Source organism: Chlorocebus sabaeus, chromosome 16, assembly GCF_047675955.1.
Source record: "Chlorocebus sabaeus isolate Y175 chromosome 16, mChlSab1.0.hap1, whole genome shotgun sequence".
NCBI classification, from domain to species: domain Eukaryota; kingdom Metazoa; phylum Chordata; class Mammalia; order Primates; family Cercopithecidae; genus Chlorocebus; species Chlorocebus sabaeus.
This window is the reverse complement of record NC_132919.1, coordinates 33,397,530-33,418,093: the sequence shown is the minus strand read 5'-3', so window position 1 is coordinate 33,418,093 and position 20,564 is coordinate 33,397,530. Positions and strand designations below refer to the sequence as shown.

General features: G+C 47.5%; 1 protein-coding gene across 2 annotated transcripts; it reads left to right on the top strand.

Annotated features, from left to right (window-relative positions):
* Positions 1-687: 687 nt before the first annotated feature.
* RAD51D (RAD51 paralog D) lies at positions 688-20,453 on the top strand. Of its 2 annotated transcripts, XM_008011045.3 has the most exons (10): positions 688-1,025; positions 1,383-1,444; positions 1,933-2,051; positions 12,379-12,460; positions 12,705-12,839; positions 13,346-13,441; positions 16,675-16,765; positions 16,895-16,965; positions 18,862-19,026; positions 19,196-20,453. In XM_008011045.3, the coding sequence occupies exons 1-10, from the start codon at positions 944-946 to the stop codon at positions 19,277-19,279; spliced, it is 987 nt and encodes a 328-aa protein (XP_008009236.2). In that variant the 5' UTR covers positions 688-943; the 3' UTR covers positions 19,280-20,453. The 2 variants fall into 2 exon arrangements, with proteins under 2 accessions (XP_008009236.2, XP_008009237.2); XM_008011046.3 differs by lacking the exon at positions 12,705-12,839.
* Positions 20,454-20,564: the final 111 nt, after the last annotated feature.

The following is a 20,564-nucleotide window of genomic DNA, read 5'->3' as shown; positions in this document are numbered from 1 at the left end:
GTAATCCCTGCACTTTGGGACACCAAGGCAGGAGGACTGTTCGAGCCCAGGAGTTCGAGACCTGCCTGGGCAATACGGTGAAACCCCATTTTGTAGAGGTGAAACCTCTACAAAAAAAATACAAAAATTAGCTGGGCAATGTGGCGCGTGACTGTAGTCCCAGCTACTCAGGAGGCTGAGGCAGGAGGATCGCTTGAACCCAGGAGGTCGAGGCTGCAATGAACTGAGATCTCACCACGGCACTCCAGCCTGGGCGGCCGACTGAGACCCTGTATCAACCAAAACAAAACAAACTTTTGAAAAACAGACGCAGGTGCCCCTGGGTGCTTTGCTGCTTCTTGGCACCTGTCGTATAATCTGTAATGATGTGATTTCTGTGATTCCTTTTCATTGTCTGTCCCTCGCTCACAGGTAAGCTCCCTGGGGGTAAAGGCGGGTCGTCTTGGGTTGCATTTTGTCCCCAGCGTTTGGAACGGAAATTGGCACACAGAAGGCTCTTTAGAAGGCCGGTGTGTGTGCTGCGTTAGAACGTAGAGGCCAGATGCCGCCGTGGGTGGCGTGTTGAGCGCAGAGCGGGTCGTGGGCGGTGGAGAGGGGCGCGTCGCGGGCTGGGTGTAGGGGGCGCAGCGGCTCTGCCCCGCGCGGCCCGCAGATGGCGCTGCAGGCCAGGTCCTCGCCGCGCGCCAGCCTGGAACCCGGAAGCGGCAGCGCGGCGCGACCGGGCTGGCGGGCTCTGGGAGCGGGAATCCGGGCGGATCCCGGGAGGGCGGATAACCCCCAGCCCTACCCTTGGTGCCGCTTCCTCCTCCCTCCTTCCTCCTCCTGCAGCCAGCGCGCCTGTGTCCCCTCTAGGAAGGGGTGGAAGAGGGGCGTCTGGAGAGGACCCCGCGAATGCCCACGTGACTGGCAGTCCTCCTTGGGGCTGTTCCGGCCTGCAGGGAACATGGGCGTACTCAGAGTCGGACTGTGCCCTGGCCTCACCCAGGAGATGATCCAACTTCTCAGGAGCCGCAGGATCAAGACAGGTGACCGGGTGTGCGCGTGCCAGAGAGCCGCGCGGGCCGCGCACAGCCTGGGCAGGCCCCGAGGGCTGGCACACTGCCCTGGCATACCTGCAGGGAGCTTCCCCTCCATTCCTAGAGGGCCACGCTTCTGGAGAGGCTCAGGAATGGTGGGCGTGGGGAGCCAAGCTCTAAAGCAGGGTGGAGGATTCCTACTGTGTGCAGGGCACCGCGCCGGCTCTTGCAGCTTTGTGATTTCACACTGGCCTGAGAAGGCCTGCTGAGAGGTAGAATTGACACCCCATTTGACAGATGAGGAAGAACCAAGTGTGGGAGGGCCCCGGCCTCTCTGCCAATCCGCTATACGTGTTTTGTTTTCAGTGGTGGACCTGGTTTCTGCAGACCTGGAGGAGGTAGCTCAGAAATGCGGCTTGTCTTACAAGGTGAGCTCCGTATCTCCACACTCCAAACCTGAGTGTCTTTAAAAAAAGTCCATCGCAAGCCAGCTGGGCGCGGTGGCTCACACCTGTAATCTCAGCATTTTGGGAGGCCAAGGCGGGCGGGCCACTTGAAGTCAGAAGTGAGGAGCTCCAGACCATCCTGGCCAACATAGTGAAAACCCGTCTCTACTAAAAATACAAAAATTAGCTGAGTGTGGTGGCGCACGCCTACAATCCCAGCTACTCAGGAAGCTGAGGAAAGAGAATCGTTTGAGCCCAGGAGGCAGAGGTTGCAGTGAGCCGAGATCATGCTACTGCACTCCGGTCTGGGCGACGGAGTGAGACTCTGTCTAAAACAACAACAACAAAAGTTCATCCCAAGCCAAAGGGAGCAGAGGGGTCTCAGATATTGAGAAGTGGGGTGAACGAGACCCTGGGATGCCAGCTTCTATGGGCAATTCGTTGCTGAGCAGTCTGGGCCCCTTTGGCAGGCCCTGGTTGCCCTGAGGCGGGTGCTGCTGGCTCAGTTCTCCGCTTTCCCCTTGAATGGCGCTGATCTCTATGAGGAACTGAAGACCTCCACTGCCATCCTGTCCACCGGCATTGGCAGGTTTGTATGTGTACTTGGGGAAGAAGGAGAGAGGCAGGAAGATGGGGCTGCCTCTCAGCTCTGCTTTTGATGCTTGAGTCTAGACAGGAGTTTTTTTTTTAAGCAATGATGGATGGGAAGGAAAGGGGTCAGGACTTCTGAGTTCTTATCCTATAACAGAGTTACGGGGTTTCTCAGCCTTGGCACTTGATATTTAGGGACAGGTAATCATTTGTTGGGGGTTGGAGGCTGTCCTGTGCATTGTAGGATGTGTAGCAGCATCCCTGGCCTCTGCCCACTAGATGCTAGTAGCACCACCCTTGCTCCAGTTGTGACCATCAAAAATGTCTCCCGACAGGGCTAAATGTCCCCTGGGAGGCACAACTACCTCTGGATGAGAAGCACTTTCCTATCACACAAGATGTCAGTATCTCATTATTTTCACCATCTTCTCTGGCCCTAATTCTTGTTTTACTTAAGGATATGGCAAGAGAGAACATTTATGGAGTGCCCACTATGTGCAGGCATTGCCCGTATGTTCTAGGTAATCTCTTCAGTGACTCTGCCAGTTAGAGATTATTAACCTTAGTTGAGTTTAACCTAAGAGGAGCAAGTGGCAAAGGTGAGGCTCAAGCCCGGGAGTATGTGGCCCAGAACTTGGTTCCTTCACCACATCTGCAGCAGTAGGGAACAGGAGAGTTCAGATAAACGAGGAGTTGCAGGCCGGGTGCAGTGCTCATGCCTGTAATCCCAGCACTTTGGGAGGCTGAGGTGGCAGATCACTGGAGGCCAGGAGTTTGAGACCTGCCTGGCCTGCCTGCCTGCCCAAAATGATGAAATCCTGTCTCTACTAAAAATACAAAAATTAGTCAGGCGTGGTGGCAGGCACCTGTAGTCCCAGCTACTTGGGAGGCTGCGGCAGGAGAATCGCTTGAATCTGGGAGGTGGAGGTTGCAGAAAGCTGAGATCGCACCACTGCACTCCAGCCTTGGTGACAGAGCGAGACTCTGTCTCAAAAAAAAAGGAGCGGTTATATTCTGCCATGTTGTTTGGTGGGTTGGGGAAGAGTTGCAAAGACGACAGACGTTTGCTGACCAAGTGAGTCTTGACCTTTTTCCTGGTCCATTTGTTCAGAAATTGATGAATAATTGCCACCACAAATGTCTTTGGTTTGGTTTGGCCCTTTCTGTTTCCTTAACACATTCTCTTGGCAGGGTTCATGCAGCATGGTGCTTGCTTTCCCTGGTTGGGGGTCTGAGTCCGTGATCCATCAAGCACTGGCTAAGGGCCTGCTGGGTGCTTGGTACGGGCAGATGATACACACGAATGAGGCAAGGCCCCTGCCCTTAAGGCCTCTAGTTGAGTGTAGGGGAAAAGCAAGTGAATGCAAGAGAGGTGTAAGCACCGAGGGAGGCAGCGGTGAGGAGGAAGTGGTGAACAGGAAGCCGATTGGCCTTGGGCTTAGGGAGTTTACAAATCCAACAGATATGGAGGGCGTACTCAAATGGTAAGCTGGGAGGATTGCAGCTGCCTCAGGTCCCTGCAGGGTGATCGTGGAGTGGGTTCAGGAATGCTCTGAAGAAGGCAGAACTTGGGCATGGAGGAACAGATGGACTTTCACTGAATGTTTTCTATGAATGAGGCACTGCACTGAGCACTTCACGGTACATTATTTCATTTATTCATCACAATCACCAATGAACATGTTACTGTTTAAATCATCATTCTAAGGTGGGCGAGGTGGCTCACGCCTTTAATCCCAGCGCTTTGGGAGGCAGAGGCGGGCGGATCACGAGGTCAGGAGATCGAGACCATCCTGGCTAACATAGTGAAACCCCGTCTCTATTAAAAATACAAAAAATTAGCCGGGCGTGGTGGCGGGTGCGTGTAGTCCCAGCTACTCGGGAGGCTGAGGCAGGAGAATGTCATGAACCCTGGAGGTGGAGCTTGCAGTGAGCCGAGATTGCACCACGGCACTCCAGCCTAGGTAACAGAGCAAGACTCTGTCTCAAAAAAAAAAAAAAAATTAATAAATAAATCATCATTCTAAAGGCAAAGAAATTGGGACTCAGGTTAAATGACTTGCTCAAGATTGTGCAGTTAGCAAACGGCAGACCAGTTATTTAAGGTCATGCTTGTCACATTCCTAAGTCTAAGAATGCGGCTCTTAACTCATCTGCCCGGCTGCCTCCCTGGAGGCGGGAGGCCATTGTGAAAGCAGGGTTATAGGCAGTGGGGTAGAGGTGTGCAGGGTGGAAGGGTGGCAGAGGCCAAGCAGGGCCCTGGCAATGCTGGCCCGGGGTGTGTGAGTCCAATCTAGGACCTGTTGGTCCTAGTGGGAGACCTGTTGAAGAGGAACTGTGAAAAGGCCTACTACCAGGAGGAATATATTATGAAGAATCAAAGCTGACTCACCAGGTTTCTAGCCCCGCCCCTCCCTGCCCTGCCCCTCCCCTCCCCTGCCCTCCCCTCTCTTTCCTTCCTGACTGAGTTTCACTCTGTCACCAGGCTGGAGTACAGTGACGCGATCTCAGCTTACTGCAACCTCCGCCTCCCGGGTTCAAGTGATTCTCCTGCCTCAGCCTCCCAAGTAGCTGGGACGACAGGCGCATACCACCACACCCGGCTAATTTTTGGTATTTTTAGTAGTGATTGGCTTTCGCCATGTTGGCCAGGATGGTCTCGATCTTCTGACCTCGTGATCTGCCCGCCTTGGCGTCTCAAAGTGCTAGGATTACAGGCGTGAGCTACCGTGCCCGGTCTCTAGCCTTTCTAACGGTGTGCTATGGACAGTTAATGGTGTAACTTTAAAAGTTGGGAGGAGGGGAGTTCTGTAGTCAAAAGTTTGAGAAATGCCTGACTAATCCAAATTAAACAGGTTTCTCTGTTGTAGGCTGCCTCAGAGCCTTTAGTGCTGAGGTGCAGTGATTTCTTTCAGGGTGTTATAGCATGTAACGTACCTTGGGAAAAGCTATGTTGATGAGGGAGATTGATTATTCCTTACAGGCCAGAGCTAGGTCTGTTCATCCCAGAGTCCCCTCATTTTAGAATAAGACTCAGGAAGTATGAGGCATTGAGGTGGGGTGTGAATGGATGACTGAAAGAATGGCTAAAAGGCAGTTCAGAGGGAAAGGCAGAGGGTAAGTCCCAGAAATACCTGTATTCTAGTCAGTGGTAAAACCCAGGTGTACTTCTGCTTTACAGGGCAAGACAAGGGTCTCTCCCTATTGACATGCGGAGTTAGAGGTGATAGGGACATATTGGTAGGAAGTTCCTCTGGGCAGTAGGAGAGGCATGGAATGGAAACTCAGGTGAGAAGCTGGCTAGAAGGGGATTTGGGAATAACTTATACAGACTGATCTTCACAGCCAAGGATGTGGTTGATTCTTGACTAGAGTCAGCACCAGTTGTTCAACCCCAGCTGCATGTTGGAATTCATCTGGGAAACTTCAAGAGAGAGATTCATGCTCTGGTCCCAACTCTAGAAATTCTAACTTAATTAGTCTAGGCCAGTGGTTCCCAAACTTGTGTGCCCATTGGAATCACCTAAGGACTCTTTTAAATATTATAAAGTCCAAGACTCCCCCAGACTAATTAATCTCATTCACTGTGAGTGGGACACAGGCATCAGTATTTTTTAATTTTTTAATTTGTTTTTTAGAGACAGGGTCTTGCTGTGTTCCCCAGGCAGGAGTGCAGGGGTGCACAATCATAGCTCACCGCAGCCTTGAACTCCTGGACTCAAGCAGTCCTCCTGCCTCAGCCTTCCAAGTAGCAGGGACTACAGGTGCTCACCATCATGCCTGGCTAATTAAAAAGATTTTTTTTTTTTTTTTTGTAGAGACAGGGGTCTTGCTATGTTGTCCAGACTGATCTCAAATTCCTGGGCTCAAGCAATCCTCCTACCTCGGCCTCCCAAAGTGCTGAGATAACAGGTATGAGCCACCATGCCTGGCCAGGCATCAGTATTTTTTTTTGAAGCTCCCAGGTGAATCTAATGTGCAGACAACTTTGGGTACTGCTGATATAGGCATTTTTTTAAAAAACTCCCCTGATTTTAATGTGCAGGCAGGACTAAGACTAACTACTCTAGTCTAATGGTTCTGAAACTTGAGCGTGCATCAAAATCACCTGGAGGCCTTGTTGAAACCCAAGTTTCAAGTGTGGGCTGCATTCCCAGAGTTTCTGATTCAGTAGGTCTCGGGGAGGGGAGCTGTGAATTTGCATTTCTAGCTATTCCTTAAAGGTTGCTGATGCACCTAGTCTGGGGACCACACTGGGGTTCCCTTGATCTCAATGGGATGAATGGAATCAGGAGTGGCAGAGGCTGGATGCTTCTTAAACAGAGACGGGGTGAGCACAATTATCTCAAGAAGCCACAGGGCTAGAGTTGTAACCAGAATGTTTTGACTGGTAGGAACCTGTGGGTATAATCGTGGGGGTCCCTGGAATTAAAATGGATGGGGGCCAGGCTCTGTGGCTCATGCCTCTAATTCCAGCACTTTGGGAGGCTGAGATAGGTGTATCACCTGAGGTCAGGAGTTCGAGACCCGCCTGGCCAAAAGGGCGAAACCCCGTCTCTACTAAAAATACAAAAATTAGCCGGGGGTGGTGGTGGGTGCTGTAATCCCAGCTACTCGGGAAGCTGAGGCAGGATAATTGTTCGAACCAGGTGGAGGTTGCAGTGAGCCAAGAGCGCACCACTGCACTCCAGCCTGGTGACAGAGTGAGACTCTGTCTCAAAAAGAAAGAAAAAATGGACGGGGTGCTTACTGAAGTGCTGCTTGGCATATACAGAGAGGTCATGGGAGGTCTTCAAGAACCATCTCAAGGACGGGAACCTGGGAAGGTTATTTTAGGGCTAGGAAAGGGACGCATGTGGTCAGGCATTGGTACAGGCCGTGGGGAAGAAGCTTTAGTCCAGAGATAGGGCAGGGCATGGAGGGTAGGTGGTGACCTGTTTCATGTGGTTGAAGGACAGAACCTGGATGAGGAATTGGCATGTCATGAGGTTTATCCCAAGTCTTTCACAGCCAGTGTTGATGATACAGAAGCTGAATAAAAGTGATAGCACCTTTCTATTACTCATTTTTCTGGAATGATTATTGGGCACCTCCTGTATTTCAGGCACTGTGCTAGTGCTGGGGATGCAATAGGGATAGGACCCAGTCCTTGCCCCATGGTGCTCTCAGCTAGATGACCAAGACAAACAAAAACAAGCAAATAAAAAATGACAAACCCCCAGAACTAGTGAGGATACAAGATCAACACATACAAATCAACTGCATTTCTCTATACTCACAATGAACATGTTGAAACTAAAATAAAAACACTACCATTTATTGACCAGCCGCAGTGGCTCATGCCTGTAATCCCAGCACTTTGGGAGGCTGAGGCAAATGGATCACCTGATGTCAGGAGTTTGAGACCAGCCTGGCCAACATGGTGAAACCTGGTCTCTACTAAAAATACAAAAATTAGCTGGGCGTGGTGGTGGGTGGCTGTGATCGCAGCTACTCGGGAGGCTGAGACAGGAGAATCACTTGAATCTGGGAGGCGAAAGTTGCAGTGAGCGGATATTGCGCCACTGCACTTCAGCCTGGGTGACAGAGTGAAACTGTCTCAAAAAAAACCAAAACAAACAAACAAAAACACAATACCATTTATAGTTGCTTCGGAGAAAATGAAATACTTGGGTATAAGTCTAACAAAGCATGTGTAGAATCTGCCTGCTGAAAAATTTTAAATTGCTGAAGAAAGAGATCAAAGATGACTCAGATAAATGGATGACATGTACTTTATTCATGGATTGGGAAACTGAACATAATGAAGATTTCAATTGTCCCCAAGTTGATCTGTAATTTAATGCAATTTCTATTAAAATCCCAGCAAGGGTTTTTATTTTTTTTATTTTTAAAAATTTTTTTATAGACATAGGCAAACTTATTCTAATAATTACAGAAAGACCAATTTTACCTAGATAAGCTAAAACAATTTGGAAAAAGGACAGTTGGAGGAATCAGTCTACCCAGGGTTAAGACTTGCTATATAGCTACACAATTAAGCCTAGTGTGGTGTTGGCCAAGGGACAGATGGACACAGATCAATGGAACAGAGTAGAGAACCCAGAAATAGACGTCCACAAGTATATGCAACTAATTTTTTTTTTTTTTTTTTTTTTTTTTGAGACAGGGTCTTGCTCTGTCACCCAGGATGGAGGGTACTGGTGCTATTACAGCTCATTGCAGCCTTGACCTCCCTGGGCTCAGGCGATCCTTCCACCCCAAGCCTCCCAAGTAGCTGGGCCTACAGGTATGGGACACCATGCCTGGTTATTTGTATTGGTTTTTTTTTTTTTTATTTTTTATTTTTTTTATTTTTAGACGGAATTTCTCTCTCTCTCTCTTTTTTTTTTTTTGAGATGGAGTTTCACTCTTGTTGCCCGACCTGGAGTGCAATGGCGTGATCTCAGCTCACCGCAACCTCCGCCCCCCAGGTTCAAGCGATTCTCCTACAGGCACACACCACCAGGCCTAGCTAATTTTTTTTGTATTTTTAGTAGAGATGGGGTTTCTCCATATTGGTCAGGCTGGTCTTGAACTCCTGAACTCAGGTGATCCGCCTGCCTTGGCCTCCCAAAGTGCTGGGATTACAGGTATGAGTCAACGTGCCTGGCTGGAGTTTCTCTCTTTTTGCCCAGGCTGGAGTGCAATGGCATGATCTCAGCTCACTGCAACCCCTGCCTCCCGGGTTTGATTCATCTGCCTTGACCTCTCGAGTAGCTAGGATTACAGGTGCATGCCACCATGCCCAGCTAATTCTGTATTTTAGTAGAGATGGGGTTTCACCATGTTGGCCAGGCTGGTCTTGAATCCTGACCTCAGGTGATCTGCCCGCCTCGGCCTCCCAAAGTGCTGGGATTACAGGCGTGAGCCACCGTGCCCAGCCTATTTGTATTTTTTTTATAGAGACAGGGTTTCACTATGTTGCCCAGGCTGGCCTCGAACTCCTGGGCTCAAGCAATCCTCTCGCCTCATCCTCCCAAAATGCTGGGATTACACACAATTGATTTTTGACAAAGGTACAAAAACAACGTGATGGAGGAAAGACAGCCTTTGAACAAAGGGTGCTGGGGCTATTGGACATCGTAGGTTAAAAATATGCAATAATAAACCTAAACCTTATACCTTATATAAAAATTGACTGAAAATGGATCATGAACTTTAATGTAAAACCAAATTGTGTAATTTTTTAGAACAAAACAGGAGAAAGTCTAGGCAAAGTGTTCTTAGATTTGACACCAAAAGTATGATCCATGAAAAAATTTTTGATTAATTGGGCCTAATCAAAATTTAAAACTTTTGCTGCACAAAACAGAATGAAAAGAGAAGTATAGAATGGGAATAATAGTTGCAAGCCATGTATTCAACAAAGGACTTGTATCTAGAATGGAGAAAGAACTCCTAAAACCTAACAGTAAAAAATCAAACACTTCAATTAGAAAATGGGCAAGGGCTGCCTCACACCTGTAATCCCTGCACTTTAAGAGGCTGAGGTGGTCGGATTGCTTGAGCCCAGGAGTTCAAAACTGGCCTGGGCAACGTGGCCAAAACCCTGTCTCTACCAAAAAAAATACAAAAGTTGGCTGGGTGTGGTGGCACATGCCTGTAGTCCCAGCTGCTTGGGAGCTGATGTGGGAGGATCACCTCAGCCTGGGAGGTCAAGGTTGTAGTGAGCTGTGATCATGCCACTGAATTCTAGCCTGGGTGACACAGTGAGACGTGAGACCCTATCTCAAAAAAAAAAAAAAAAAAAAAAAAAAAAAAAAAAAAAAGCCAGGTGCAGTGGCTTATGCCTGTAATCCCAGCACTTTGGGGGGCCAAGGCTGGTTGATCACCTGAGGTTGGGAGTTCGAGACCAGCCTGACCAATATGGAGAAACCTCGTCTCTACTAAAAATACAAAATTAGCTGGATATGGTGGCGTATGCCTGTAATCCCAGCTACTCAGGAGGCTGAGGCAGGAGAATTGCTTGAACCCGGGAGGTGGAGGTTGCGGTGAGTCGAGATCGTGCCATTGCACTCCATCCTAGGTAACACTCCATCTCAAAAAAAAAAAAAAAAAAAAAAAATTTCAACACTATTAACTATTAGGGAAATGCAAATTAAAAACACAATGAGCTATTATTACATACCTATCAGAAAGACTAAAATAAAAAAATAGTGATAATACCAAATGATGAGGATGTGGAAACACTGGACTACTCATATATATATTGCTACTGGAAATGTAAAATGGCATAGTCACTCTGGAAAATAGTTTGGTAGTTTCTTATAAAATTAATAATGCTTTACCATACCACCCAGCAATTGTATTCTTGGGCATTTATCCCAACGATGTGAAAACTTGGGTTAGACAAAAACCTGTAAAAAATGCTTTATAGCAGTTTTATTCATAATAGCCCCAAAGTGGAAACAACCAAATGGCCTTCAGTGGATGAATGGTTAAATAAAGTGTGGTACATCCGTACCACGGAATACTTTTTAGCAATAAAAAGGAATGAACTATCCATATATGCAACAACTGGGATGGATCTCAAGGGAATGATGCTGAGTGACAAAAGCCAATTGCAGGGCCGGGCACAGTGGCTCATGTCTGTAATCCCAGCACTTTGGGAGGTTGTATTGGGCAGATCACTTGAGGTCAGGAGTTCAAGACCAGTCTGCCTAACATGGCGAAACCCCGTCTCTACTAAAAAATACAAAAATTAGCCAGGCGTTGTGGTGGGCACCTGTAATCCCAGGTACTGGGGAGGCTGAGAGAGGAGAATTGCTTGAACCTGGGAGGTGGAGGTTGCAGTGAGCTGAGATCGCACCACTGCACTCCAGCCTGGGCAACAGAGTAAAACTCCGAAACTCCGTCTCAAAAAAAAAAAAAAAAAAGAAAAAGAAAAAAAAAGCCAATCACAAAGGTTACATAGTGTATAATTCTATGTACATAACTTTGTTCTTAACATAATAGAGATTAGTGGTTGTCAGGGGTTCGGGATTGGGGTGACTGGGAGGAATGTAGCTATAAAAGAGTAGCAGGAGGATAATTTATAGTGATGGAAATGTTCTGTATCTTGATTATAGCGGTTGTGTAAATCTACATATGTGATAAAATGGCACAGAACTAGACACATCAACACACGTGCTTGAATGCTAGGAACATTGGTGAAATCTGAATAAGCTCTGTGGATAGTACCAACATCAGTTTGCTACTTGTGATATACTATAGTACTTTCTTTTTTTTTTTTAAGGAGGAAAGGGTCTTGCTATGTTGCCTGGTCTAGACTTGAACTCCTGGACTCAAGTGATCCTCTCACCTTAGCTTCCCAAGTAACTGGGACTATAGGTCCCTGACTAGTACAATACATTTTGTAGTACAATTATTATTAAGGGAAACCAGGGGAAGGGTTCATGGACTTTTTGCAACTTCCTGGGAATCTATAATTATCTCAAAGTTGGTTTTTTTGTTGTTTTGTTTTGTTTTGTTTTTTGAGACGGAGTCTTGCTCTGTCAATAGGCTGGAGTGCAGTGGTGCGATCTTGGCTCACTGCAACCTCCGCCTCCTGGGTTCAAGCGATTCTCCTGCCTCTGCCTCTCAAGTAGCTAGGACTACAGGTGCATGCCACCATCAAAGTTTTTTTTAAAAACAAAACAAAACAAAAACACAAATTTTGGGAAATGCTATCGAGGAAACCCACAAACGGCTGGACCTGGTGGCTCACGCCTGTAATTGCAGCACTGTGGGAGGCCGAGGCGGGTGGATTACTTGAGGTCAGGAGTTTGAGACCAGCCTGGCCAACATGGTGAAACCCCATCTCTAATTAAAAAAATTAGTCAGGGATAGTGGCGGGTGTCTGTAATCCCAGCTACTTGGGAGGCTGAGGCAGGAGAATCACTTGAGCCTGGGAGGTGGAGGTTGCAGTGAGTAGAGATCATGCCACTGCTCTCTAGCACTCCAGCCTGGACAACAGAGAGAGACTCCATTTCAAAAATAAATAAATAAATAAAAGGAAACCCACAGGGCCTGAGATGAAAAAATGAAAGGAGGACCTTCTGATGGGGTGAAGAGGCCTCTCTGGAAAGCTGATCTTTAAAAATGGAGGGATGAAGAGAGACCAGAGAAGGAACATTTGGGCATTCCCTCCTTCCCAGAAGAAAACATCAGGAGAAGCCTCCTGGCCAGTGATGTTCAAAGACAGAACCAGTGCTTGAAAGGAATGTCTTACTTTTCTTCTTGGTACCTTTTCCCCTCTCTTCCTACTAACCTCTTGTGTTGATTTTCTTCTTTTTTGCCATCAGCCTGGACAAACTGCTTGATGCTGGTCTTTATACGGGAGAAGTGACTGAAATTGTAGGAGGCCCAGGTAGCGGCAAAACTCAGGTACACGTGAGGCCAGCAGTCAGGAGGATTTGAGGGTGAGGGTGGTAGATGCATAGCCCAGGATCCCTGGGGGAGCTTCAGTGTACTGATGAGTTCAGAGCCCAACAGAGAGAAGATGGGTGATGAGGAATGGGGCTTGGACTCAGCGCATTTGTGTTGCTGGAATCTGGGCAAGGTTTGGTGGGGAGCTCCCATTCTGGACCCTCTCTGAAGTGTCAAGTTCATCCAATGCCCCCACCCCCAGGTATGTCTTTGTGTGGCAGCAAATGTGGCCCATGGCCTGCAGCAAAACGTCCTATACGTAGATTCTAATGGAGGGCTGACAGCTTCCCGCCTCCTCCAGCTGCTTCAGACTAAAACCCAGGATGAGGAGGAACAGGTAAGGGGCAGGATGCTGGGTTCCATTGAGATTCTGACATAAGAAAACCCCATTACCCCTTAACATTGTAAGAATTTGGGTTGAATAGTCATTCCTTGCCTTCAAACTTGCTGTTCTGTTAATACATCCCGTATTCCTTAAGCCACCCCTGTTGATACCATCATCCTATTTGGGATGCTACTCACACTGATTCTTCCAGGAAACCCTCCCAGCTCTGTGCATGCCCTAAACCAGGGCTGGCAAACACCGAGCTTTGTGTTTCCAGTCCATTTCTCACCCATGAGAAGCATCACTAATCAGTCATATCCCTCTTTCCTCCTGAGTTTGAGTACTTTACAGCTCAGCACCCAGGCAGCCACCACCATGACAACTGGCCCATTAGACAAAGCTCATTTGCCACCCTGGACCTGAATCCTTGCATCCAGGTGCCTCTTCCTTCTCAGCCTTACCTCGACCCCCTACTCCCTCTTATCCAAAACCCTTGCTTCTCTTTTCCACCCCTTCAGGCAGAAGCTCTCCAGAGGATCCAGGTGGTGCATGCGTTTGACATCTTCCAGATGCTGGATGTGCTGCAGGAGCTCCGAGGCACTGTGGCCCAGCAGGTGAGCCTGCTGTTCTGCCCCTCCTTGCTTAACTCAGCTTGCCAGGTGCTATCTCTGTGGGCAGGTGTCCTACTACAGACTGTTTGGAAATGCAGATGTGCAATTTGGTGACTCCAACTATGCTTGCTACTCCCAGGATGGAATTCCCAAGCGCCTAAATCACATACCTCATTGTTTACATGATCATCTTCCCTGCTGAACAGTAAAGCCCCCTGAATGGAAGGATCATGTCATATTTATCTCTGCATTCCCCGCTAGGTGAGTGAGGAATACTTTTAGCTGCCAAGTAATAGAGGTTGTCTGACAGAGACTTGAACCTTGAGGACATTTAATTATGTCACATGATTTGGTGGTTAGCAGGTCCATGCTATCAGGGCAACAGTTGGTGTGTCTGATTTTCTTGTTCTTCCCCTCACGGTTGCAAAGAGGCTGCCGAAGCTCCAAGTATCTTGTCTTCACACATCCACATCCGTATTCAAGGCAGTAAAAGATAGATGGTTCTTTTCTGTACCTCCTCCCTTTTATCAGGGATGAAGAATCTTTCTCCAGAGCCCACTAATATGTCCCTCTTCCCCTTACATCTAGTTGGCCAAAATGGAGTTATGTGTGTATCTTGGACTAAGGCCTGGGCCCGCCATCCCTGAAGTCAGATTTCTGCCCAGTGCCCGAACACATTCAGAGTCGTGTTAACGGGGAGGATTTAGAATGGCATTTGGGTTGGTACTCTGCTATTCATGTTGGGTGCTTAGACAAGATTTGGTGCACTGATTTATAAATGACTAGATGTGGAGGATACCTTAAAGATAGAATAGTTCATCTCAAACTTTTCCTCTCACCCCAAAGCACGACATGTTCGCACAGGCATCCCCGCAACTGTATATAAAGTCAACAATGTTTACAAACTTTAGAACATATAATAGTTGAACAAGCTGGAAGTGGTGGCCCACACCTGTAATCCTAATGACTCCAGAGGCTGAGACGGGAGGATTGCTTGAGCCCAGGAGTTGGAGGTTGCAGTGAGCTATGATCATGCCACTGTACAGCCTGGGCAGCACAACTAGACCCCGTCTTTAAAAAAAAAAAAATTGTTGAACAAATACTTTTCTCAGAAGTCATAGCTGGTTATGACCCACCAGTTTGTTGAGACGTGATGCTGAGTAGTGCTGATCTCACTTTTAGAGATGAGAAGAGTGAAGGCCAGAGAAGTGAGGTGAGATGACCAAAATTGACCACATATTTAGGACAAGAACTAACCGTATAGCCCAAATCTCTCAATTCCAGATCAGAAGACTGTATTTTTTTACTGTAGGACCATTAGATGGTATATCTTCTATTACTGCATAATAAGTTACCAAAACCTTAGTGGCTTAAGACATGTATTTTTTATCTCACAGTTTCTAGGGGTTAAGAATCTGAGGCTGGGAGTGGTGGCTCATGCCTATAATCCCAATGTTTTGGAAGGCCAAGGCAGGAGGATCGCTTGAGCCCAGGAGTTCAAGACCAGCCTGGGCAACATAACAAGACCCTGAAAAAAGAAAAGGAAGGAAGGGAAGGAGGGAGGGAAAGAAAGAAAAGAAAAGAAAGGAAAGAAAGAAATAAAGAAAGAAAGGAAAGAAAGAGAGAGAGAGAAAGAAAGACAGGAAGAAAAGAAAAGAAAAAGAACCAGAATCAGGATATAAGAAGTAAGGGAGAAGACAAAAGAAGCATCAAAAACAGTTTAAGTCCAGGGAAACCAGGAGGATGCTCCTTCTTGTGTAAAGACAGAAAATTATGGTTAGAAAGATGGCACCAGGCCAGGCATGGTGGCTCATGCCTGTAATTCCGGCATTTTGGGAGGCCAAGGTGGCCAGATCACTTGAAGCCAGGATTTCGAGACCAGCCTGGCCAACATGGTAAAACCCCATCTCTGCTAAAATTACAAAAATTAGCCGGGTGTGGTGGTGCACACCTGTAATCACAGCTACTCAGGAGGCTGAGGCAGGAGAATCGCTTGAACTTGGGAGGCGGGGGCTGCAGTGAACTGAGATAGCACCACTGCACTCCAGCCTGGGTGACAGAGCAAGACTGTCTCAAAAAAAAAAAAAATTAACTGAAAACTACACTACCCTAAAGTCATCAAATTTCAGAAAGCCCCATGTAGAGTACTGAGACCTCTGGTCATGGATCTCTCGCAGCCATCTCTCTCCTGTGTCCAGCCTCCCACCATGGTGGTAAGGCCCTCTTTTCCGACCCCCTCCTTTTTTTTTTTTTTTTTTTTTTTTGAGACGGAGTCTCACTGTGTCGCCCAGGCTGGAGTGCAGTGGCCGGATCTCAGCTCACTGCAAGCTCCGCCTCCCGGGTTTACGCCATTCTCCTGCCTCAGCCTCCCGAGTAGCTGGGACTACAGGCACCCGCCACCTCGCCCGGCTAGTTTTTTTTGTATTTTTTAGTAGAGACGGGGTTTCACCATGTTAGCCAGGATGGTCTCGATCTCTTGACCTCGTGATCTGCCCGTCTCAGCCTCCCAAAGTGCTGGGTTACAGGCTTGAGCCACCGCACCCGGCCCAATTCCCTCCTTTCTTTCCCCTGTCCTGCTAACTACTAACCTCAAATTCCTAACTTCCTTGGCTGAAGAGTTTAGCCTTCTCTTTACTTCACTGTCTCCTTCTAGATCATGCCTCCAGTCCTCATCTTCCATATCTAAAATGCCTCCAAATAAATTCCTTAAGTCTTGCTCTGTCACTCAGGCTAGAGTGCAATGGCATGATCTCAGCTAACTGCAACCTCTGCCTCCTGGGTTCAAGCGACTGTCATGCCTCAGCCTCCTAAGTAGCTGGGATTACAGGTGTGCACCACCACGCCCGGCTAATTTTTGTATGTTTAGTGGAGATGGGGTTTCACCATGTTGGCCAGGCTGGTCTCGAACTCCTGACCTCAAGTGATCCGCCGCCTTGGCCTCCCAAAGTGCTGGGATTACAGGCGTGAACCACTGCTCCTGGCCACTTTAGTGTAGTTTTGATGTGCTGTGATTTAAACCCTTTCTTTCTACCCAAGTCTTCATTGAAGTCTGTTATACATACCAATGGGATGGGGGAGACATTGCTGCTGATGACATTCTGTGATGCCCGTGCAGCCTGCTGTATTTGGGATGAGGGGGACTATTTCTTACTAGTTTTAGATAGAAGAGCAAGCTTGTCCTGTAATGTGTCCTAGAGGCCGACAGGTTCATGAGTGCTTCCCCTACATTCCTTCAGGTGACTGGTTCTTCAGGAACTATGAAGGTGGTGGTGGTGGACTCGGTCACTGCGGTGGTCTCCCCACTTCTGGGAGGTCAGCAGAGGGAAGGTGAGTGATGTGGCAGAGCCTGGGGCCAGTGGAACGTGACCTCGCCTCCCAGCTCTGGAGTCTGGTCTCTGGCCAGCCCTGTCCCTGGTTTTCCGCTGCCCTGCCTCTCTGCTTCTCCTCGTCCTGCAGGCTTGGCCTTGATGATGCAGCTGGCCCGAGAGCTGAAGACCCTGGCCCGGGACCTTGGCATGGCAGTGGTGGTGAGGAAGCAGACTTGGCCAATGAACTTGATTTCTCCTTATTGCTAGCTCTTTATTTCCCTTAAATGTCAGCTTCTGAACCCCAAAGTGGCCCTTTAGGAAAGGGACATATTCCAGCTTCCCTGGGTCAGCTACAGCTTTGCACCATAAATAGCTAAGGGAATCAGGAATTGTCTTGTTGTTTTGTTTTGTTTTGTTCCTACGTTTTTTCTTTTTAGAAAGGTTTATTGAGGTATAATTTACATAGAGTACCTTTCTCCGTGTCTGAAGTTTGACTAATGGATATAGTTGTATCCAGTCTTGTGACCCCACCAAAAGGTCCCCCAGGCCCAGGCAACCACTGATCTGTTTTCCATCCCAATAGTTTGGCCTTTTCCAGAACTTCATATAAATGGATCTTTTTTCTATTGAAGTAACTTTTTCTGCTTATGAGGTAGTTTTTTTGAAGTCTGCATGCTTCTCATAGAAAAGATAAAAAATACATAGAAGATTCAAATTTGTCATCAATCTCCACATCCACAGAAACCATATTGATATTTTTACATATCTCCATACAATACTTTTTCTACATATTTACTTATACTTTTAGTCAACTTTCTTCTTTTTTTTTTTTTTTTTTTTTTTTTTGAGATAAGAGTTTTATTCTGTTGCCCAAGCTGGAGTGCAGGGGCCCAATCACAGCTCACTGCAGCTCGACCTCCTGGGCTCAAGCAATCCACCTGCCTCAGCCTCCCAAAGTATTGGTATTACAGGTGTGAGCCCACTCTTAACCAGCTTTCTAACTAAACTAACCTCATCAAAAAAAAAAAACAAAACAAAACAAAACAAAAAAGGCCAGGTGCAGTGGTTTATGCTTGTAATCCCAGCACTTTGAGAAGCCAAGGCTGGTGGATCACTTGAGCCCAGGAGTTCGAGACTAGCCTGGGCAACATGGAAAATCCCCACTTCTACAAAAAATAGAAAAACTAGGTGGCCTCGGTGGCAGGAAAATTGCTTGAGCCTGGGAGGTCTAGGCTGCAGTGAGCTGTGATAATGCCACTGCACTCCAGCCTGGGCAACAGAGTAAAACCTCATCTCAAAACCAAACCAAAACAACAACACAAAAAATACCATCTGAGTCCATTTCCTATGTTTTAAAATATATTTTTTACAAATGTCATTTTTAGCAGCTATGTCTTTTTTCCAACTTCTCTTATTGTGGTAAAATACATATAACATAAAATTTACTACCTTAACTATTTGAAGGTATACAGTTCGGTGGTGTTAAATACATTCATGACGTCATACAACCATCACTACCATCCATCTCTATAACTCTTCACCTTGTAAAACTGAAACTCTGTACCCATTAAAAATAACTCATTTCCCCCTTCCCCAGCCCCAGACAACCACCAGTCTACTTTCTGTATCTATGCTTTTTGACTACTCTAGGAACCTCATATACATGGAATCGTATGGCATTTACTTTTTGTGACTGGCATATTTCACTTAGCATAATGTCCTGAAGGTTCATCCGCTTGGTAGCATGTGTCAGAATTTCCTTCCTTTTAAAGACTGAGTGGCCGGGCGTGGGGGCCCACGCTTGTAATCCTAGCACTTTGGGAGGCTGAGGCTGGTGGACTGCATGAGCTCAAGAGTTTGAGACCAGCCTGGACAACATGGCGACATGTGCCCCATTGCCTTCTGGTTTGGGTCAAACCTGAGGCATCGAGATTTAGTGGAAATAGCAGGGCACAAGTCAGGAGGCCCAGGTTCTAGTTCCAGACCTGCCATTAGGCTTTGTAACTTTGGGGAAGTTATTTCTCTATGCTAGGCCTCTGTTTTCCTCACTGTAAAATGAAGCAGTAGTAACAGATATACTAGCATTATGGATCTGTAAGTCTGTTTCTGCTGCAGGTGACCAACCACATAACTCGAGACAGGGACAGCGGGAGGCTAAAACCTGCCCTCGGACGCTCCTGGAGCTTTGTGCCCAGCACTCGGATTCTCCTGGACGCCATCGAGGGAGCAGGAGCATCAGCTGGCCGGCGCATGGCGTGTCTAACCAAATCTCCCCGACAGGTGAGCCAACCCCAGAAGATACCAGTAACCTTGGGCCCTGGAGGGTGGTGGTTTCCATACCCACAGATGTCTTCGAGAAGAACTCTTTAGAGGCTGAAACCTTGCAACTAAAGAAGCTACCCACTTGGGTTGCTTAACTCCACTTACTCCTTCCTATTTCTTCTTCCAGCCAACAGGTTTCCAGGAGATGGTAGACATTGGGACCTGGGGGACCTCAGAGCAGAGCGCCACATTACAGGGTGATCAGACATGACCCGTGCTGTTGTTTGGGAAACAGGGAAGCATTGGGGACCCCTCCCAACTTTTCTTCCCAGGGTCTGCTGCTTACTGCCACCTGGCACTGGTGACTACAGAAGTTCTCAGGCTGGCCAGAAAAGACATCTTGGGTTCCTTGGCCTCACTCTCTGTAAGCATATAAACCACAGGCGAAAGAGGATGCTACAGTGTGAGGACCCAGAAATTCATACTGGTGCCACATTTCCTTCCCTTATTTCTGACGTGTATGTTTCCAGTGGAAACCAAGTTCACCCTGGCTGGGAGCATCTCGGAAGAGGCATGCTGGCGACTGGATGGATAACCCTGTGCATCCCCATTGTGTCCTGTGCTCCCTCCTAGCACAGTGGCAAAGCCGGGAAAGCCTCTAACTTGCCTTTGCTGCTGCTGCTTTTTTTTTGTCTCTGCCTTTCCATTTGTTAAATGGGGGCCCACTCTTCCTTAGCTCTGTCTCTGAGTTACTGAGTGGAAATAAGCTTATAAATGAAATACTCTTCCTTATCTCTGTTTTGCTCTTAAAAATATAAAAAGGCAATTCCCCAAGCCCCAGAGCTACCTGATTTACCCTTAGAAGGTTGTTTTTCAGTTCCCCCCCAGTGAGGCCCAAAGAACAGTTTATTCCTCCTTTCCTCTTGCTGATTTGGTTTCAGACCTGCATGCATCACCGTGACTAGGTGAGAACGTGTGGGCTCGCTGCAGTCCCAGGGTTATAATTTAACAGAAAGGGAGGATATGACCTGCACCACTCCTTGGTGAATCCGGCCACTCGTTTAATATGCATGGTGCCCTGTGGGGCCCCTTCACAGTATAGTGTAACCAGAAGTGCTGAACCATGGGGTTCAGAGGTGCCTTGCCCATAAACAGGCAGAGGAGAATTTGCACAGTAAATAGAGCCAGCTGGGAAAATTGATGCTGACGTAAATAATACATGGCAAATCTAGTCCTTTATGCAGAAATTCATTGCTGGTGGCTCCACGATGCAATATAATTATACCTCTCTTCCTGCCAGCTGTACCACAGCTAGTACCCTAGTGTATGAAATAATCCCCCTGTCTTTTACCAGCACTGTGGCCATCCATCTGAGAGCCATGACCCTGGCTGGAGGGGAGGAGGACACCAGGGAATGGAAAATAAAAGGAAAAGTAGAGAAATGATCAGGATTGTTTACTGGCCACATCTTTTAAAGGAAGGTCGTCTTTCTTGGTTAGAGAGCCTGTTGTGTAATTAATCAGTTATGTCTTGGCTGCAGGAAAGGAGGGTCAGAG